Source organism: Gouania willdenowi, chromosome 4 (assembly GCF_900634775.1).
Source record: "Gouania willdenowi chromosome 4, fGouWil2.1, whole genome shotgun sequence".
NCBI lineage: Eukaryota > Metazoa > Chordata > Actinopteri > Blenniiformes > Gobiesocidae > Gouania > Gouania willdenowi.
Genome location: NC_041047.1, coordinates 27,764,099 through 27,781,278, shown reverse-complemented (window position 1 = coordinate 27,781,278; position 17,180 = coordinate 27,764,099). Strand labels below are relative to the sequence as shown.

The 17,180-nt window shown below is 41.9% G+C and overlaps 1 protein-coding gene across 2 annotated transcripts in view; it reads right to left on the bottom strand.

Moving 5' to 3' along the window:
- The window catches only part of rgmd (RGM domain family, member D), a 28,077-nt gene extending 12,781 nt beyond the window's left edge, over positions 1 to 15,296 (bottom strand). The window contains exons 1-2 of one of the 2 annotated variants that reach the window (XM_028445347.1): positions 15,237 to 15,296; positions 5,971 to 6,011 (exon numbers count right to left, since the gene is read on the bottom strand). In XM_028445347.1, coding sequence (XP_028301148.1) covers positions 5,971 to 6,011; positions 15,237 to 15,281 — 86 coding nt within the window. In that variant the 5' untranslated portion in view covers positions 15,282 to 15,296. Of the gene's footprint in view, positions 1 to 5,970; positions 6,012 to 14,385; positions 14,485 to 15,236 lie in introns of those variants that run through there. The other variant, XM_028445348.1, reaches the window with a different exon arrangement.
- Between the last annotated feature and the right edge of the window lie 1,884 nt (positions 15,297 to 17,180).

The following is a 17,180-nucleotide window of genomic DNA, read 5'->3' as shown; positions in this document are numbered from 1 at the left end:
GATAGAAAACAACTAAGAAATCCCAGAATAAACTGACATCCTTTCACCTGAAGGTTCAAATATTTTTTCTTTAACAAATGTTTTAACACCATTTCTATATAATAATAATAATAATATAATAATAATAAATAATAAAAGACACAATAAAACTACACACAAAATTTAAGACTTAAAAGCTTTCCTAAATAAATATGTCAGCTTTAAATCAGTCCAGACTCTGCACATCTCGGAGCTCCAGAGTGAGGCTATTCCAGAACCGGGTGCAACTGAACAAAAGGCTCTATCCACCATGGTTCGGAGCTTAGCGCAGGGGACCTGCAGATCTCACAGTGCAGGTCCAGCTTTGGAGAGGGATTAGTTCTTGTAGGTATGATGGACCATGGCCGTTGATACATTTATAGGTGAGAAGGAGAGTTTTGTATTGAATACGGAAGGGGACTGGGAGCAAGTGGAGGGAGTATAGAATGGGAGTGATATTCTCATACTTGCACACTTGAATTAGGATTCTTGCGGCACTATTCTGAATGTTTTTGGAGGTGATCCCAGTAAAAAGTCCAATGCAGTAATCCAGCCTTAAAAAGTCCATCACAGTAATCCAGTCTTGAGAAAACAAAGTCATGGACAAGTTTTTCAGCGTTGGAGAGGGTGAGGAGTGAATGGATCTTGGAGATGTTTTGGAGGTGGTAGAACGCGGTCTTAGAGAGGTTTTTTATGTGATCGTCGAGGGTGAGTTGTTGATTAAACCTGACACCAAGGTTGGTTATGGATGAGGAGAGAGCAATGACCTGGCCATCAAAGGAGAGCTGGGATTTGGAGGAGTTGGTGATCTGGTGAGGGGTGCCAACAAGTAGTGCCTCAGTTTTACTACTGTTGACCTGGAGGAAGTTGTTGCTCATCCATGCCTTTATCTCCTCAAGACAAGCACCAACACATGAAAGGGCCGTGAAGGAGTTGGAGACAGTTCTGATGTACAGATGTGTGTCATCAGCATAACAATGAAACTACAAGTTGTGTTTGCTGATGACACGACCGTGTGGAAGCATGCATGATATAAAAAGGATGGGCCCAGGACTGATATAACATCTTGTACTGACCTTTTATAATGATGTGACACGACAGTCAGTGTTTTGTTAAAATGTCTCAAAACAGAGAAGCAATGTATGAGTGGTTCATTAGACTATTTCATATTGACCCTATATATGTGGATATAAATGCCTCGCAGCCTATTTAAAAATCACTAGCAATAAGTATTAAAATACAGTAGTTAACCAGTTGATTATCAGTCCAAGTAAGAAGTGCAAAATTCTGACTTTATGAAAACTGTGAATAACACATACTACTCACTATAGTGGTGGATGATACAAGACGACGATACGAGTTCACGACATGATGGACAATACTGGGTTCATGATAACGATACAAGACAAAGTTTTTGAAAGGGAAAAAAGACCAAAAAATGAAAGATAATCATGCTTTAATATCGCAATATATGGTCCCACCTTTACTAATCAACCATCATATTATCATCTCCCTGTGTGATTTAGTCTTATTTCCTTTTTGCTGTACCATACGTTGCAAACATTTATACATGTCACAATTTTGGAAATCAGTGTAAAACTTTGTTTCAAAACTGTCATTTAGTAGAAAAACCACAATAATGACTCATAATCAGTGTTACCACAGTTACCATGACAAAGTAATACGACTACTGATTACTGTCTTAAAAGTAACTTAGTTACTTTACTGATTACTTGATTCTAAAAGTAACTGAGATAGATTACAAGTTACTTTATTAGTTACATTCAGCAGCTGCCGACAACACCGCCTCAACATAAAACGACAACCTGTTTTGCCAACATTCACTTTATTGGAAGTTCATTTTTAACATAACGTCAACAATAGGGGTGTGAAAAAAAAATAGATTTTATATATATATATATATATATATATATATATATATATTTTAATCACATTTTTTTTTATTGTGTTTTTCACATTTTTGTGGACGTGTTTTCTACTGCTGGAGACATTGTCTCTTCTCAGCGGAGCAGCTTATATACTGGGCATGTTGACCAAAAAAAACCTTGAAAATCGTGCCACTTCCACACCTCCACTCTGGTAGATGGCGCCGTATTAAATAGGATGTTTTGAAGCAAATAATTTTGACTCAATTTGTCCTCTGAATGATCAATATCTTCTGATAAACATATACAGCAACTGGATTTTTCATCTCTACGTTTAATTTTGATATTAACTGGGTAGAATATGGCAATATCGTGATAATATTGTATCGTGAACCAAGTATCGTCATACGTATCGTATTGCAACATCCTTGCCAATACTCACCCCTAGTCAACAATGTATCTCCTGACAAACTATTACCCGAATAAAATACATGTTTCTATAAAGACAGTCACTTAACATGTGACATATGTCACTTAACATAAATACTTGTTTTTTTTGTTCATAAAATATAAAATAAAGTGTTTTTGGACCTGACATTGTCTGGGTATGTAACACATGAGTTTTCCTCATGCTGAAAACATGACTTGTCGTATACGTGAGGAAAATGACATTAATTGTAAATCATTATACTGTATATCTTCGACAAACTTTTTTTAATCCTGCTGAGCAGATGTCATATTAGAGCCCTCCCATACAGTGTGTTTGCAGCAACAAGGAGGATCTCGTCACCTGTTGTTTTCTTACTCCAAACTTAGCACCTAAATAATAATAAGGATTAACTGGCATTCTGGGGTACAAAGTAACACATTATGCTCTTTTGTGGTGATTATTTTAAACCTAAGGCTTACTGAGCTGGTGTTTTTATTAAAGCCTGACAAATGTGATGGAAATCAACCAATATGGATTTATCAAAATCGCTTTTCTGCGTTTTATTGAAGATACTTTCTTGTCTTTCATTGATACGTTTTACAAAGCAAGGCCAATTCGGTCCCCCTTTAAAATCCCCAATCTCAATGTGCCGTTCATTTTTCCATTACATTTTTAGCAAGCAACTTGTAGGCAACTCTTTTCCCTTTGTGGCTAATTTTCCAGCCCTCTCCCTCTTTCAACAACACTCCGTCTTTTCATTTGCACAGCTGCTGTAAGGCTGGACCATCTGTGAGGCTCAGTCTCACCAGATTTCTGCCTCTCCTTTTTGTCTGTGCTACACGTCGCGGTTTTTGCATACAGCAAAGGAAGAATTTTAATTTACCACCCAATTAGTGGATAAGTTATTAGCATTAGGGAAAAACAGTCAATGACGGCTGAGTTTCTATATTAAAATTCAAAGTTAATTCTTTGTTTTGGTGCAGCTGGTCTCTGCCTTCCTCCTGACTTAACGAGAGAAGTGAACCCAAACAGTGGCTGGATCACTGCTTTTTCTATACACATGCAGGCTCCTGCAACAAAACAATAGTGTGATTCAGGTGGCCTGTCAGAGCAGTGAAAAGCCTTTACCGGCCCAAGTTATTGTAAGCCGGATTTTCTTAGAATGTCCCTTTATTGCTCTGCTGTTCGAGGCTGTACACACAAACAAGTTGAAGATTCATCAGACACTTGATACATGAAGTAGAAAAAACCCTGAAAAGTCTTAGTCGGCAAAAATGAAACCAGATTTTTACTTGGTGATTAGTAAAAGCCCCACAGCCCCACATGTCAGCCATGACAGCCCCACAACATCCAGGGCCTTGAGGAACTCCGGGCGGATCTCATCCACCCCCGGAGCCCAGCCACCGAGGAGCTTTTTAACCACCTCGGCAACCTCAGCCCCAGAGATAGGAGAGCCCACTCTCGGGTCCCTGGGCCCTGCTTCCTGATTGGAAGGCGTGTCGGTGGGATTGAGGAGGTCTTCGAAGTATTCCCCCCACCGATCCACAACGTCTCGAGTCGAGGTCAGCAGCGCACCATCCGCACCATACATAGTGTTGACGGTGCACTGCTTCCCCCTCCTGAGACGCCGGATGGTGGTCCAGAATCTCTTCGAAGCCGTCCGGAAGTCGTTCTCCATGGCCTCACCAAACTCCTCCCATGTCCGGGCTTTTGCCTCGGCGACCGCCGTGGCTGCACTCCAGTGCAGTGCCGTGATGCGGAGTCTGCACCGGTCCGTCATTGTAAAAAGGGAGCTGAGCCAAAAAGCGAAGCTCTCGATTTACAGGTCGGTCTACGTTCCAACCCTCACCTATGGTCATGAACTTTGGGTCATGACCGAAAGAACAAGATCACGGGTACAAGCGGCCGAAATGAGTTTCCTCCGTAGGGTGGCTGGGCTCTCCCTTAGAGATAGGGTGAGAAGCTCAGTCATTCAGGAGGGGCTCAAAGTAGAGTCGCTGCTCCTCCGCATCGAGAAGAGCCAGATGAGGTGGCTCGGGCACCTAATTAGGATGCCCCCTGAACGCCTCCCTAGTGAGACGTCCCTCCGGAAGGAGGCCCCGGGGAAGACCCAGGACACGCTGGAGAGAGTATGTCTCTCGGCTGGCCTGGGAGCATCTCGGGGTCCCCCCGGAAGAGCTGGAGGAAGTGGCCGGGGAGAGGGAAGTCTGGGCCTCCCTACTGAGGATTGTGCCCCCGCGACCCGGAAACGGCTAAGCGGGAGAAGATGGATGGATGGATTAGGCTGCAACATACCACTATTGAGTGAGGTAGAGGAATAATAGCAGTGCAATGGATATATCAGGTGTGTTTCCACATGTAGGGAGATCAGTTTCAAAATGTGATTAAGTGTCGACAACACTGAAACCCAGGGACTATTAAGGCTCTGACTTGGCTCCATGTCAGATACATTTGGTTGCCTCCCACTGCCAATCACTTGAAGTAAAGGGAACAGTATTGCTGTAGCCGCCTGTTAGTAATGTTGTGCTCATGACCACATTATCTGAGACCAAGACTTTCCCGAGACCAGAATGCACCAAGACCAAGACTTATGGAAGTCGAGACCGAGGCTATACAATTAATTTTAAAAAACATGACATGGTTGAACAGTTAAAGAACATTCTCTCTTGAGTTTTATTAATAAAGTTAAAGAATAGCAGAAGTCAGTGCTGGTCGTGTCCGGTCTTGATTGGTCTTGACGAAAAATCCCGAGTCTGGGTACTCCGAGACCGAGTCAAGACAGAGTAGAATGTGGTCTTGAGACCGGTGTCAAGTACTACAACCAGTGTTTGGAATAACACTGGTTGTTAAAATAACGGCGTTAGGTCACTGCGTTTTTTTTTTTCAGTAACGGGGTAATCTAACTAATTCCTTTTTATGCCGTCACAACGCCGTTAATGTTACTGAACGTTAAATGCGTTACATGCATTGATTGAATAAACTGCTATCCGAAAGCACCGCTTGCTTCATACGCAGCTGTAGTGAGGAGGTGGGTTAAAAACAAGGTGAGCGATTATGATTGGCTAAGGCAGCGTCATGTTTCATGGTAGCCAATCAGAGCCAGTGTTTTTACACATGTGCCAGCACACGCGCCACACACACAACCACTACAGATTTGATGGCGAGCGTGGAGCAGTCCGATGAAAAGCATTTTTAAGGTGGAGATACAAACACTACTTTAAATTAATTGTGGTCAAAGGCAAGAACGTGCATGTGAAGTGTTCATTATATCCAGGAGTGAAGACTTTGTCGACATCCATTGTAAGCAACTCAAATTTAATTAAACACCTCACAATGAGACACGCATCTAAAAAAATCTGAATTCTTTGACTCAGTTACTTTTTGGATCAAGTAGTGAGTAACTATAACTAATTACTTTTTTAAAGTAACGTTCCCAACACTGACTACGACACTCGCTGTTGGTTTTTGTAAGGCATCATGGGGGATGGGATGAAACAGGTATTTATGTATGGGATTGGAGACGGCAACAGACAAATGGACAAACTTCACATTCTCCTCACAGAATCCACCTTTGAGCAGGCAATTTTAAATTAATATGTGGCAAATCCATCTCAATCTCTCGCAGGCTTTTCTCACCTTTTACATCCTGTATCTTCAATGATGAGATGTGACATTTCCTATAGGAGAGAAAACACACTATTTAATTTACATTTTAACAGCGAAAACCAACAAAAGGAGAATTTCTCAACAGGTCACACACTCTGACTCAATAAGCCAGTGTCTTGCCGATGATGTGAGAATCCTCAGTGTGCGGCTGATGACCAGTGAAGCAAACAGTTAATTGATCCAGGTGGATGCTATGGATGAATTCAGCACATGAAAGAAGCTCAGAGACCAGCTGTCAGGTTTGATGAGTAAAGAAAGGCTTCCTTCTTCTCCTGTTTCCTTATGAGCATATTGCATTGCACGTCCAAGCACATACATACACATTAGCTGCTTCAGAAAGCAAAGGAGCAGGCAGATGACAAAGGTGTATTATCAGCTGCTCAACAAGACTCAAGTATTTCTTCAGCTTACAGCTTACAGTCACTTGTTCTCGTCCAATCATAGTAAAAAAAATGTATTCAGTTATCAAAAGTGGCAGGTTATAATGCAGAGAGCAAGAAATTATAATCAGTTACATATTATAGCCATTATATCTTTAACTTTTTGAGATTTATTTATTTTTCTATATTCTGTAAAGCGACTTTGAGTCCCAAAAAAGCGCTGTATAAAATTGATGTTATTATTATTATTATTATTGTTATTATTATTGTATTATTATGCCTGTGGTGATCAAACTTCACAATATCTGTATTATATTTGCATATTTGTATTTAATATTGATTATTCATCTTATTTTACTGTTTTCTACTGTAGTGTGTGTGTGTACTTGATCCTTATCTAATTAACAGTCTTTTACTTAAGTATGTACATTTTTTTTTTTTTTTAACGTTTATTATTTTTACAGTATTCATAATTTATTGAGCGGCTGTAACGCAAGTAATTTCTCCCCGGGATAATAAAAGCACTTCTGATTCTGATCATTATTATTATTATTATTATTACTCTATAATCGGTCAGGGTATTGACCAATGTTTATTAATTGTTGATTGTTTAAATTGGTCAATGGGCTCTTTAAAGGGGACATATCATGCTAAATCCACTTTTTTAGCCCTTAAATGCATTTTGTTGTATATTTAGAGTGCTTAGAAGTACAGAAAAAATCAAATTAGTCTCTTCAGGTGCTCCGTAGATATCTTTATATTCTGTTTTGCTCATATTTTTCAATCTGTTTCGATTGTCTATTCTCTATTACGTTTTTTGAACTATTACATCACAGTATTTGCAGCGGAACTGCCAAATTAGTACATCAAGTCCAGCCCCAACACTTCGAGCAATCCGCCATTTTTATTTCTCGCTTTTATTTTGTAGTCCAAGCTCCAGGATGCCGAAGTTACGAGAGGATAAGTCAAAATGTTCAGTTGCTGGATGTTGAAACCCACACGCTTCATTACACCGTCTCCCAGCATCAGAACCTTTCTGAAGTGCCTGGTTGAGTTTTATTTTTCACGGAAATGTACCCACATCTGTGGGTAAGGTCATTTTTGTGTGCGCGAAGCACTTCAAGGATGACTGCTTCTGCAACCTCCGCCAGTATAAAGAAGGTCAATCCCTTCTATCTTTGGAGATGACGAACAGAGCACTTCGGTAAGTGCACTTCGCTTAAAAGTGTGATGATAAGACGTCCCTGTCATTGTTTTGTTAGCATTAGCAGTTGCTTAGTAGTTGCACCGTCTTCAGACTTCATATGTTAGCGCTGTGTGCTCGTTTTAGATCCTTGATGATATGGCCTACGTGATTTAATTTATGTCTAAAGTTTTCATTAGTCATTTCATTTTGCCATTTTTGTCTTTGAAAAGATTGTATTAAAATGTATTTCGTGACGTTAGCTTGGCGCGAGCGTTAGCGCGGTGCTTGTGTTAGCTCACTTGTTAGGGTTCTGCAGGTTCATCATCTTCATTTTCATCTCGCTCCGCTGGGTCAGACTCTGGCTCGAACATGTAAGGCTGGATGGACAAGTCTTCTGTTGTTGACATTTTGTAAATAACCTCTGAATAAAAAGTTTATGCGTCGCTACATAGCCGTATCTCTTCTATCAAACTACAAAAATGGCCGAGCAGGGTGGAGTTGAACCGAGTGTCACCTGAAGAGGGGGCGGGGTATGGAGTGTCTCATTTGCATTTAAAGAGACCGAACCAAAACGAGTTGTTCTCAGAAGCACATCAGAAAAGGGGTAGAAAAGGGGCCTGTGGAGCTATAATAATGAGGAATTCAGACCCAAGCATTGCAGTTCCACTTTATATAGACCACAACTGTATGATTTATATGTAAAAAGGAAGGATTTAAAACCATGATATGTCCCCTTTAAAACTACATTTAGTTTAAGACCTATTTTAAACTTTATAATTCAGATTCAGTTTAAGTTTCAATAAAAACTCAAATAAAAATGACTTTTGCTAATGTAAACTAAGCAGGTATTAATGCACAATTCAGTGTTTTTGTGCGCTCGTTCATATTACAGCATAAATGTGTATATTATCAGTTTAGAATACGACCCTGAAGTGACCCGCATGCGCAAAAGTGAAAGTGGCCTGGGTCGGATTGGAAAAAATTGGAACAGATACAGGTCAGTTATGGACAAAATAAATCAGATTTGGGTTGCATTTGCCTGCGGCCAGAACATACGTTTGACATCATATACTGTATGTCATCAACATCTTAATTTAATCTTGTATAAGAAAAGTGTTAAACAATGCACAGTTTGCCAGTAATTGTTAACAATGAAACATCCTTGTCTTCGCTTTCAGCCAGCGTGATGTCAGAGAGGTGGGTATACATGATGTATGTTATCAAACAACATGGCCAAACCACTCAGAACTGTCTCTCCTAGAGAAATATATTTACAAAATGTTCACCTTTAACGCTCGGATGTTAAATCTGAACACAAGTTAGGAATAGAGATTCTGTTTAAGGTAGTGGTTCAACTATGTCGCTTTGAACTCTATCATTAGGACATACATCGTACAAGCAGGGCCATATACAGTATATTTATAAACCCTCACTATGCAGCAGAGGTGTAAAGAGTACAGCTCTGCTGCATAGTATATATATATATAAGTAGAAGTACTGTTACTTTATTGGAATTGTACTCAAGTACAAGTAAATCATACATAAAATACTCAAGTACAAGTAAAAAGTAGCTCAATTAAATGGTACTCAAATTAAAAGTTACTACTTACTTTCACTCCTCACGTTTATTTTTGGTAATAAATATTTCCACGGTTCTCTTGCATACAGTAAACATCTCATGTATAAACTTAAAAAGGAAGAGACCAAATCTTGACCAATTGCAACGTATTTTATTTTCCAGGTTTGTCAAAATATACAATTCTTTTTTTTTAAAATAAAATAACACCAATGCATTTAATTTAAAATAAAATTATTAGGATCTAAGTATAGCTACAATTATGAACTCCAAAAAACGGAGAAAATAACCACCATTCAGTGGTGTTTTGGTCCGGTGCATTACGTTTAATCTGATTGGTCGGCTATGATGTGATGCATTTGATTGTTGTTTGGTCATTTCATTTTATTGTAGTTTTGCAATGTTCGTTGATCGTTTAAAAAAAAAAAAAAAAAATAATAATAATGTACTCAGTCACTGTTGCGTGTAAAAATTGTAATGAATTACTTTACTTCTTTTAAAACATACTTAAGTAAAATTACTGATTTAGAAATGTACTCAAAAAAGGACCCATAAAAGCAAATCAATTACAGTACTATAAGTTCTTGTAATCGCATTGAGATGACTTTGTTCTAAATTGCGCTATGCAAATAAAGTTGAATTGAATTGAATTAATTCATTACTTTCACCTCTGCTATGCAGTTATATACATGCTAAACTTGGCTTAGCCGACTATAGCTAACAATTGACCAGAACAATCCGACCATCGTCCTCATCAGCACATGATCTACCATCCAAGTGGCCTTCTGCTTATCCACAGCGGAGCCTCTCCATCGTTTAACTTTCCCCTCGCACAAAATTACACCCGGAATTATTGACATTCTTTAAAACTATTTTAATCTTTAAGAGCATTTTTGTCTTTGATATAGTTTTAGTCCGATGTCAAAAAAATGCCGACAAAAACTAAAGAAAAAGGCAGCTTTGATTGCACTTTAAGAGTGGAGTTAGTAGACATGTTTTAGGTAGAAGGCATGGAGCATGGCTAAAAGTAAAGCTACATTGTAAAAGACTGAGTGAAAGAAAGTGTGAGCAGAATGAAATAGCAAGAATGGGTGAAGAGGGGGAAGGGTGGAGGAAGGAGGAGGAAAAGAGGGAGTGAGGGATTGGGTTTCTTCTCACAGTGTGTCTGGGCAGCACCACATGTTCCTCATTAAAGTCCTTACACTATGGGACCAACTCCACACCAGGATGCTTGTTTTTGTTATTAGGCCCAACGCGCTGTGGTCTGCTGGAAGCCTGAAAACACCACCAGTTCAGGACCATCTCCACAGCCCATACGGCATAAACTCAATTATAGTTAGTCCCTTTCACCATGGTCCCAACTTTATAAACTATAGTTTTCCAATTATACAAAATCTCAACTATCTGCGTTAGCTTATCACATAAAAACGACTTACATTTGGCCAAAAATGGGAAGTTTACAAAATGATTTAAGTACAGTTGCAGGATATTGATAACATTTCATGCTTCTGACTTTTGTTTATTTTCATGCCTGTGAACATTTGTCAACTGAGACATGTATCGTGTTTCATCTGGAGGCTGATAAGATCAGAGATTGGAATCAGAAGTAGCACGCGCGCTCTATAGCCTGTGCGAGCACCACGCGGCTGTGATATGAGACACTCTCATTGAATTCTAAACAGGAACCACAGCAAATTGGCTGTTTTTTTTAAATATTTTTTCTAGGGTCGTTGAGTGAAATGAAGTTGCCTGTAGACCAGATGAGATGGCGTGTGTGTGGTTGTGTGTGTGTGAGAGAGAGAGAGACATGCAGAAAGCGAGTGTGGCTGGCTGCAGCCTCTGGCTGTGAGAGGGGATCTGTTATCTCTGTGGAGATAAGGGAAGCCGTGGTGTGAGTGTATATGAGGCAGAGCTGATAGCATCTTTACTCAAGGATCCCACTTACGGCACCCTGATTGATAGCTGACAGCACACACAGGGTCCAGGGAGGGGTGGGGGCTTTAGGAGGTAGGTTCCCCTCAGTAGGTATTCATGCTGGAAACTGTTTACCAAGCTCTTTTGGATATTTGACTCCAACTAAAGAGTTATTTCTCACTTGTGTGCCGTTTTTACAGAGGGTCTCAAACTAATCATCTCATGACTTTTGTCGGAAAATTGTAAGTCCTTGTTTTAAAGCAAATGGTGTGCACACTTCTGTGAGATCATTTGAATACAATGCAACTTGCCTCTTTCTTGTGATTCTGCACTTTTCCTCTTTGATGTGTTACAGCTAAACCCTGCTCCTCCTCCTTTTTTCTTCTTCTTCAGAGAACAAATGTTGACACAGCATCGAGCCCCATGCTCATGAATAGACAGTCAACTGACAGGTAACCCTAACTCTGGGGTCACAGGGTCATCCCCGCCTGATGAGGGATGATAGGTAAAATAAATGGAGAGCAGTGCACAGAGTCTTCTGATGTCCTCAGCCCAAAGGGAGAGAGTTCAGTGCTATTTGACCCCTGACCTTTGCTCTGCCTATTTGTTTGTGTGTATAAGTTTTCAGGGTTAAATCACTCCCCCGTCTTGTTTTGTTTTGTTTTGCGGGTATTTTTTCAATATTTTTTAGCCTTTACGGGAAACAAAACTACCGGTGGCGTGACACTGGGTTACATAGCACATAATACAAATACAAAAATACAAATAACTTAATTGAAACATTTCTCCTTGTGATTATGTTTATTCATTATTAAACCTCAATGCATCAATAAACACACCATGTCTACCTACACTTATTGAATCCTGCATTTTTTAATTCACGTTGCAGTCTCAAGTTATATATATATATATTGTGCAATTAATAATTTAATAATGGTTTCTCTTTAAAACCTGCTGAAACACAAGCGTGAATACAGACAGCTACACATAAAGATGTTAAATGTTTTACTTTGATGGGTATGTTTATTGATTTTTTTAAAAAAAACATCGTTGCTTGGTGCTTGTCTCGTTTCCTGGTTGCCTTTGGGGCGTGCCTCGCGGCGTGTGGGTCCGGGGCGGCTTGCGCGCTGGGGGGTGCCGGCGTCTGCGCCGGGGTTGGGGCGGGGTTGCTTGGCGCTCCGGGGTGGTGCTCTTTGCTGGGGGGCGGCTCTAGCTGTTCCGGGGGTTGAGGTCGGTATCGGCCACTTGGTAGGTCTGTCCTGCTATCTGCGGGCTGGGGGTGGGTGGGTTCTGCGCCTTTGGCTGGGGGCTGCTGCTCCGCATCGGTTGTGTGCCGTTGGGGTCCCTCTCTCCTGTGGTGGCGGCCGCCGGTCGCTCTTGCGCCGGGGGGAGCATTGCCCCGTAGCCTGCGCTGTCCGGTGGGGGGCGGGACCTGGGCAGCTGTCTTTGTGCCGTCTGGGGCTGCGCGGTCTTGCTGGGTTGTGGCCCTGTTCGTGGGCTGGGGGTGGGGGGGTGCCCCCCACGGAGGTTCTGGCCCGGGGGCTCGCCCCTGGGGGTTCCCTGTCCTGCGGTGGTGCCCTTTGGGTCCGGCGGTGTGTGCCGGGCTGGCGGGGTCTGCCGGGGCGGGTGGAGTACGGGCTGCGCCCTGCCATACCTGCGGGTGCGGCCCCGGGTGGCCCCGGCGGGCGCCCTGTAGCCGGGCTCTGCGGTGGTGGCTGGGCCCTTTGGTGGGGGGGGGGGGCGTCTGGGGCGCATCGCGCGGGCGGCATCAAGGAAAGCCAATCTGGCGCGCTCTGGGGTGCTAGGTCGGTGCGCCTGGGGGCCGGCGGGGCAGCTTGCAGCATCCCCTTGGTGCCCTCGGCGACTATGGGCGTGGTTGTCCGTCCCTGGGGGCGCTGCTCTCCGGTGCTGCTTCCGTTCCGGGTCCTTCTGGCCTGGGGTCCGGACCCTGCTGGCTCTGGGCCCACCGGCGGGCGCCCGCCGGCTGCCCGTTCCGCGCGGCTCTAACCGTCTGCTGGCGGGGGGCCTTGGGGGTGGGGGTTGGGGTCGGGGGGGGGATGCGCTGGGTGCTCGGCTGCTTGGGGCTTCCTCGGATGTGTGGTGTGGGGGGCGGTGGCGGCCTCTCGGCCTGGGATCTTGGGGGCATCTGGGGGGTTGCTCGGCCGCGGGGGGGTTGCCTGGGGCTCCCTGGCCTCCGCTCTTTCTGCTGGCCTGGCTGCATCTGCGGGCCCAGGGCAGTTCCTGGGCTTGCAGTAGCGTTTTTTTTTTTTTTTGGCACATATGCTGGTATACGAAGAACAGTCTATTCTTCCCCACCTTTTCTATTTCCTGCCTTGAGTCTCTCCTCCCTGCTCCCTTTCCCCTCCCCCTCCACTTAGGTGTAACACTGCTCTCCCTTTTTATATCCTCCCTATAATAAAAGATTTCTTACCCTTCCTTAGGGAGGGCTGGTGATGGTCACAATTAAGCAATAAATAAATCAATGTATTTTATTGCAATAAACAAAATATGCATTGCTGTCTCATAATGATTGCACTTCCTGTGGTGTTGACCTTTGACAGCATGTGCAGACAAGAAGAAAAAAAATATATATATATATAATTGATATGCAAAATGTAGAGGTTTCATTTTAGAAATTATTTTTTTGATTTTAAACTTAATTTAACTCGCACAACCATGTATTAATATTCTTATTCACATTTTATTTTGCTACTTTGTTATCCTTGTTTTTTTTTTTTTCTTTTCTATATTTATTGTTTGCACCAAACCGCCAAAACAAATACCTGGTATTGTGTAAGCTGTACCTGCCAATAAAACTGTTTCTGTTTCTGATTCTGATGCTGGGCACCTCTGTCTTTGTGACAAAGCTCTAAGCCACCAACAGTTAGCATTGTTTCTACCAAGCATCCAAAAAAAAAACCACTGTCAGACAAAAAAAAAGATCCGAGGTAAGAGTTCCGAATAGCCAATAGAATTGTTCGAATATTTAACTGATCACATGCTATTTTCCTCCACCTTCAATATGACTTTAAAAAGTGAAGAGCTATGGTAGAAGGATTCATATGTTCAGCGTATTGTGTTGATCAAGGGAGAAAATACTAAAAAAAAAAAATACATTTGCTTTTTTGTTAGTTGACTTTATAGATCATTACAATGGACAACACAACCTGCTTTTTAATGATGACAAACTTTACTATTTTATACCTAAAACCACAAAGACGATGTTTGCCACTTTTATATCCAAGTAGTAGTTTCAACTAGTTTTCCTTTGTACTCTTGAATACAAATAAGCATTGAGTGGTTCCAGAGAGATGAAGTAAGAGTCTTACCTTTGATCTGTGTGTTTGGAGTATTCGCTGTAAACTGAATGCGAGCCTAGCACTGACAGAAGGTTGAATTAACGGACGCTGTTAAACCTCGCTCCCTCTACAACCTCAGCTGGCCAAATAACCACTCGGGCAGCTACGGGAACAGATAGCTATTGGAATTAACGCACATGTCAACAGCTGTCTGTTTAAAGAATCGGCACTTTGATTAACGTGGGACAGTGGCGAGCGATGCGGGCCTAATTCCTATATAACTGGGTAGGGCACTTCTGAGAAGAGAAATGAAAGCATTGGATGGAAAAAAGATTGAGGCGCAATCACAATGCTGATGAATGCACACGCTTGCAAACACACCCACAATGATATTACTTTTATAATAGCTACATTCAGAGATATTCATAGGCTTGAAGCCATGTGTCAGACTTGGAAAGAATCCCATGTTTTCCAGAGTCCATCAAACACACAGACAGAAGGATATGAGTTCAGTCAACCATTGGCCCTAGTGTAAGCTGAGCATGTGTGCAATGTCAATGAGACTTCTGTCTGTTAATGTGGCCAATCCTCAACCCTCCAGCCCCCACCTGCACAACCCCACCCTTACAATATGTCAGTTTTTTTCCATGCTAATTCTTTGTGTGTTTTGAGTTATTTGGTGTTGTTTAAACACCCAAAACCTTTTGATATGCTTGGTAACAATCACAAAAACAAGTTTGAAACGGCTGCTTTACCTCCAGTTCTCTAGTTGAATTATTGGCAAGAATTCACAAGCAAGAACGATCATGCCCTGTAATGTGTTTGGTTATCAGCTGGTTGCTGCAAACAGGCTGGGTTAGTACAAATATGATTAACCTCACCACATGGAATTTGCAGACTTGCTTCTGGTGTGTAGGGTAGTCCATCCCAAAGATGCCTGGGGCTGATAAATGCAAACAGAAATCCATGTACGATGATCTATAAGGCTACCTTTTTCTTTTCTGTTTGTAAATTTGTTCTCGTAAACTCACATAATCAACAGTTAAAGAGCTGAAATTCAACCCCCCCCAAACCCACAACTGACAAATGTGTGATTTACCCCATGCCTGTTGTTTTGGCTAGACAGCATACAAAATGTTCCCTGGGAAAAGTTACTTGGCACAGCTGTGAATTGAAAATAAAATTGTGTCTCGCATGCATTTCTCAAAGTTGTGAAATTGCAGAATATCTCCTAATCTTCACGCAATTCTTTGGGCATTGTTCTTTCTCCCTCCCTGTGCTTGTTCTGTCTCTTCGTTTTAGACCAGCAGCTGTTGGCGTATAGACAGCTGCACGGGCCATTCGTCGTAGCCAAGCAATTAAAAAATCAAGCCAATGTTGTGTTTGAGTTGATCCATTGCTATTTCTACATATAATCCCCTCTCTCATGCCTCCTTTCTTTATTTTGCACACATGGACACACATGCATGAGCACTCACGCACATACACATATAGGCGTATAAACGACCCTATCAACTGTGTCAGTGTCTAATGGTGTCAGATGAAATAAAGAATAGATTTTTTTTTCTAAACATAAAATCCCTAATTGTACTGGCATAGAGGGGACGGATTTGAAGCATTATTGGGGCCAGATCCCAGAGGAGCCACATCATATCTGAGACTTATTGGTCTGCAGATTTTTTCCATATCTTCTTTAGCTGAGATAAATGTGGCCACACAAAGACGGACTGGCGTCCCTGTGGCATTCAGTGCAGGGTTAAATCAAGCCGAGTGCCACCAGTGCTGATGCATTCTTACGTTCAACACACACATTCATGCAAGAGACCATTTGTTCTTCTCTTTTTTGAGAACACACACTATGCCTCCAGTTGTTCCCCCGTCTCACAGAACACAGCAGGTGTGACGTGGTGCGTGATATTGTCGACCCCGGGAGACGCTCAGTGATATGCCAGCCTACAAACAGCTTTTCCATTGTTTTACATGTATAGTCAATTGTGAACACATTGTTAAGCAACTACCCAACCTCAGCTGATTACCCTTTCTGTGCCTGTGGTCTTCTGCAGAGTGTCCACATCATGATGCATTTATATATTCCTTCACGGTGTAGTTTCTATTAGCAAAAGTCATAAAAATGTAGAATAAGTGGGCAAACTTCAAAACCAAGAGTGAGGCTTCATTTTTACTTTCTGTTGACCAGATCCAGGCTTGACAGCTCTGTTTTTGCCTTGCTCTAAGCGTGGTGAGGTGATATCTTCCAATATTTCATAGGTGTATTTTTAAAGAGTAACTAAACTAGTGCTGTCAAGAGATAAAAAAAAATAAAATACTGCGATTAATTAATTATGCTCTGTCTAAAAATTGTGGAGAAACACCCTCAACTTGAGGTATTTTCATTTAAATCACATTATTGTGGCAGATCAAAATATTGGTATAACAAAGTGTCATTTATTGTTTTTAACAGACTTCAACGGATGCAGGCGGAGCCATTTACATCCCTCTGTATTTACTAGTCCCAAGGGCAACCTGTCATATTGATGTGTGCTTTAGTCAATCTCCAAATAATAGAAAATACAAATTAAATAAAACAGGACTTAATTATTTTGGCCCTTAACCCTGTCATCTTGTCCAGTTTGGGCAACACAGCGTGCTCGGAGCATGTTGCAGTTAGCACTGTCCAAGTCTCTGCACTAGCTGTCCATGCAAGCTGCTACATGTTTAGCATTGAGTTGATAGCGGTGGCTGCAAAGCTCCGGTCGTCAGCAAACTCATTGTAAAGAACATCTCCAGAGTGAAAGGTTTAATGACTCAGAAAGATCAGGAGAAAC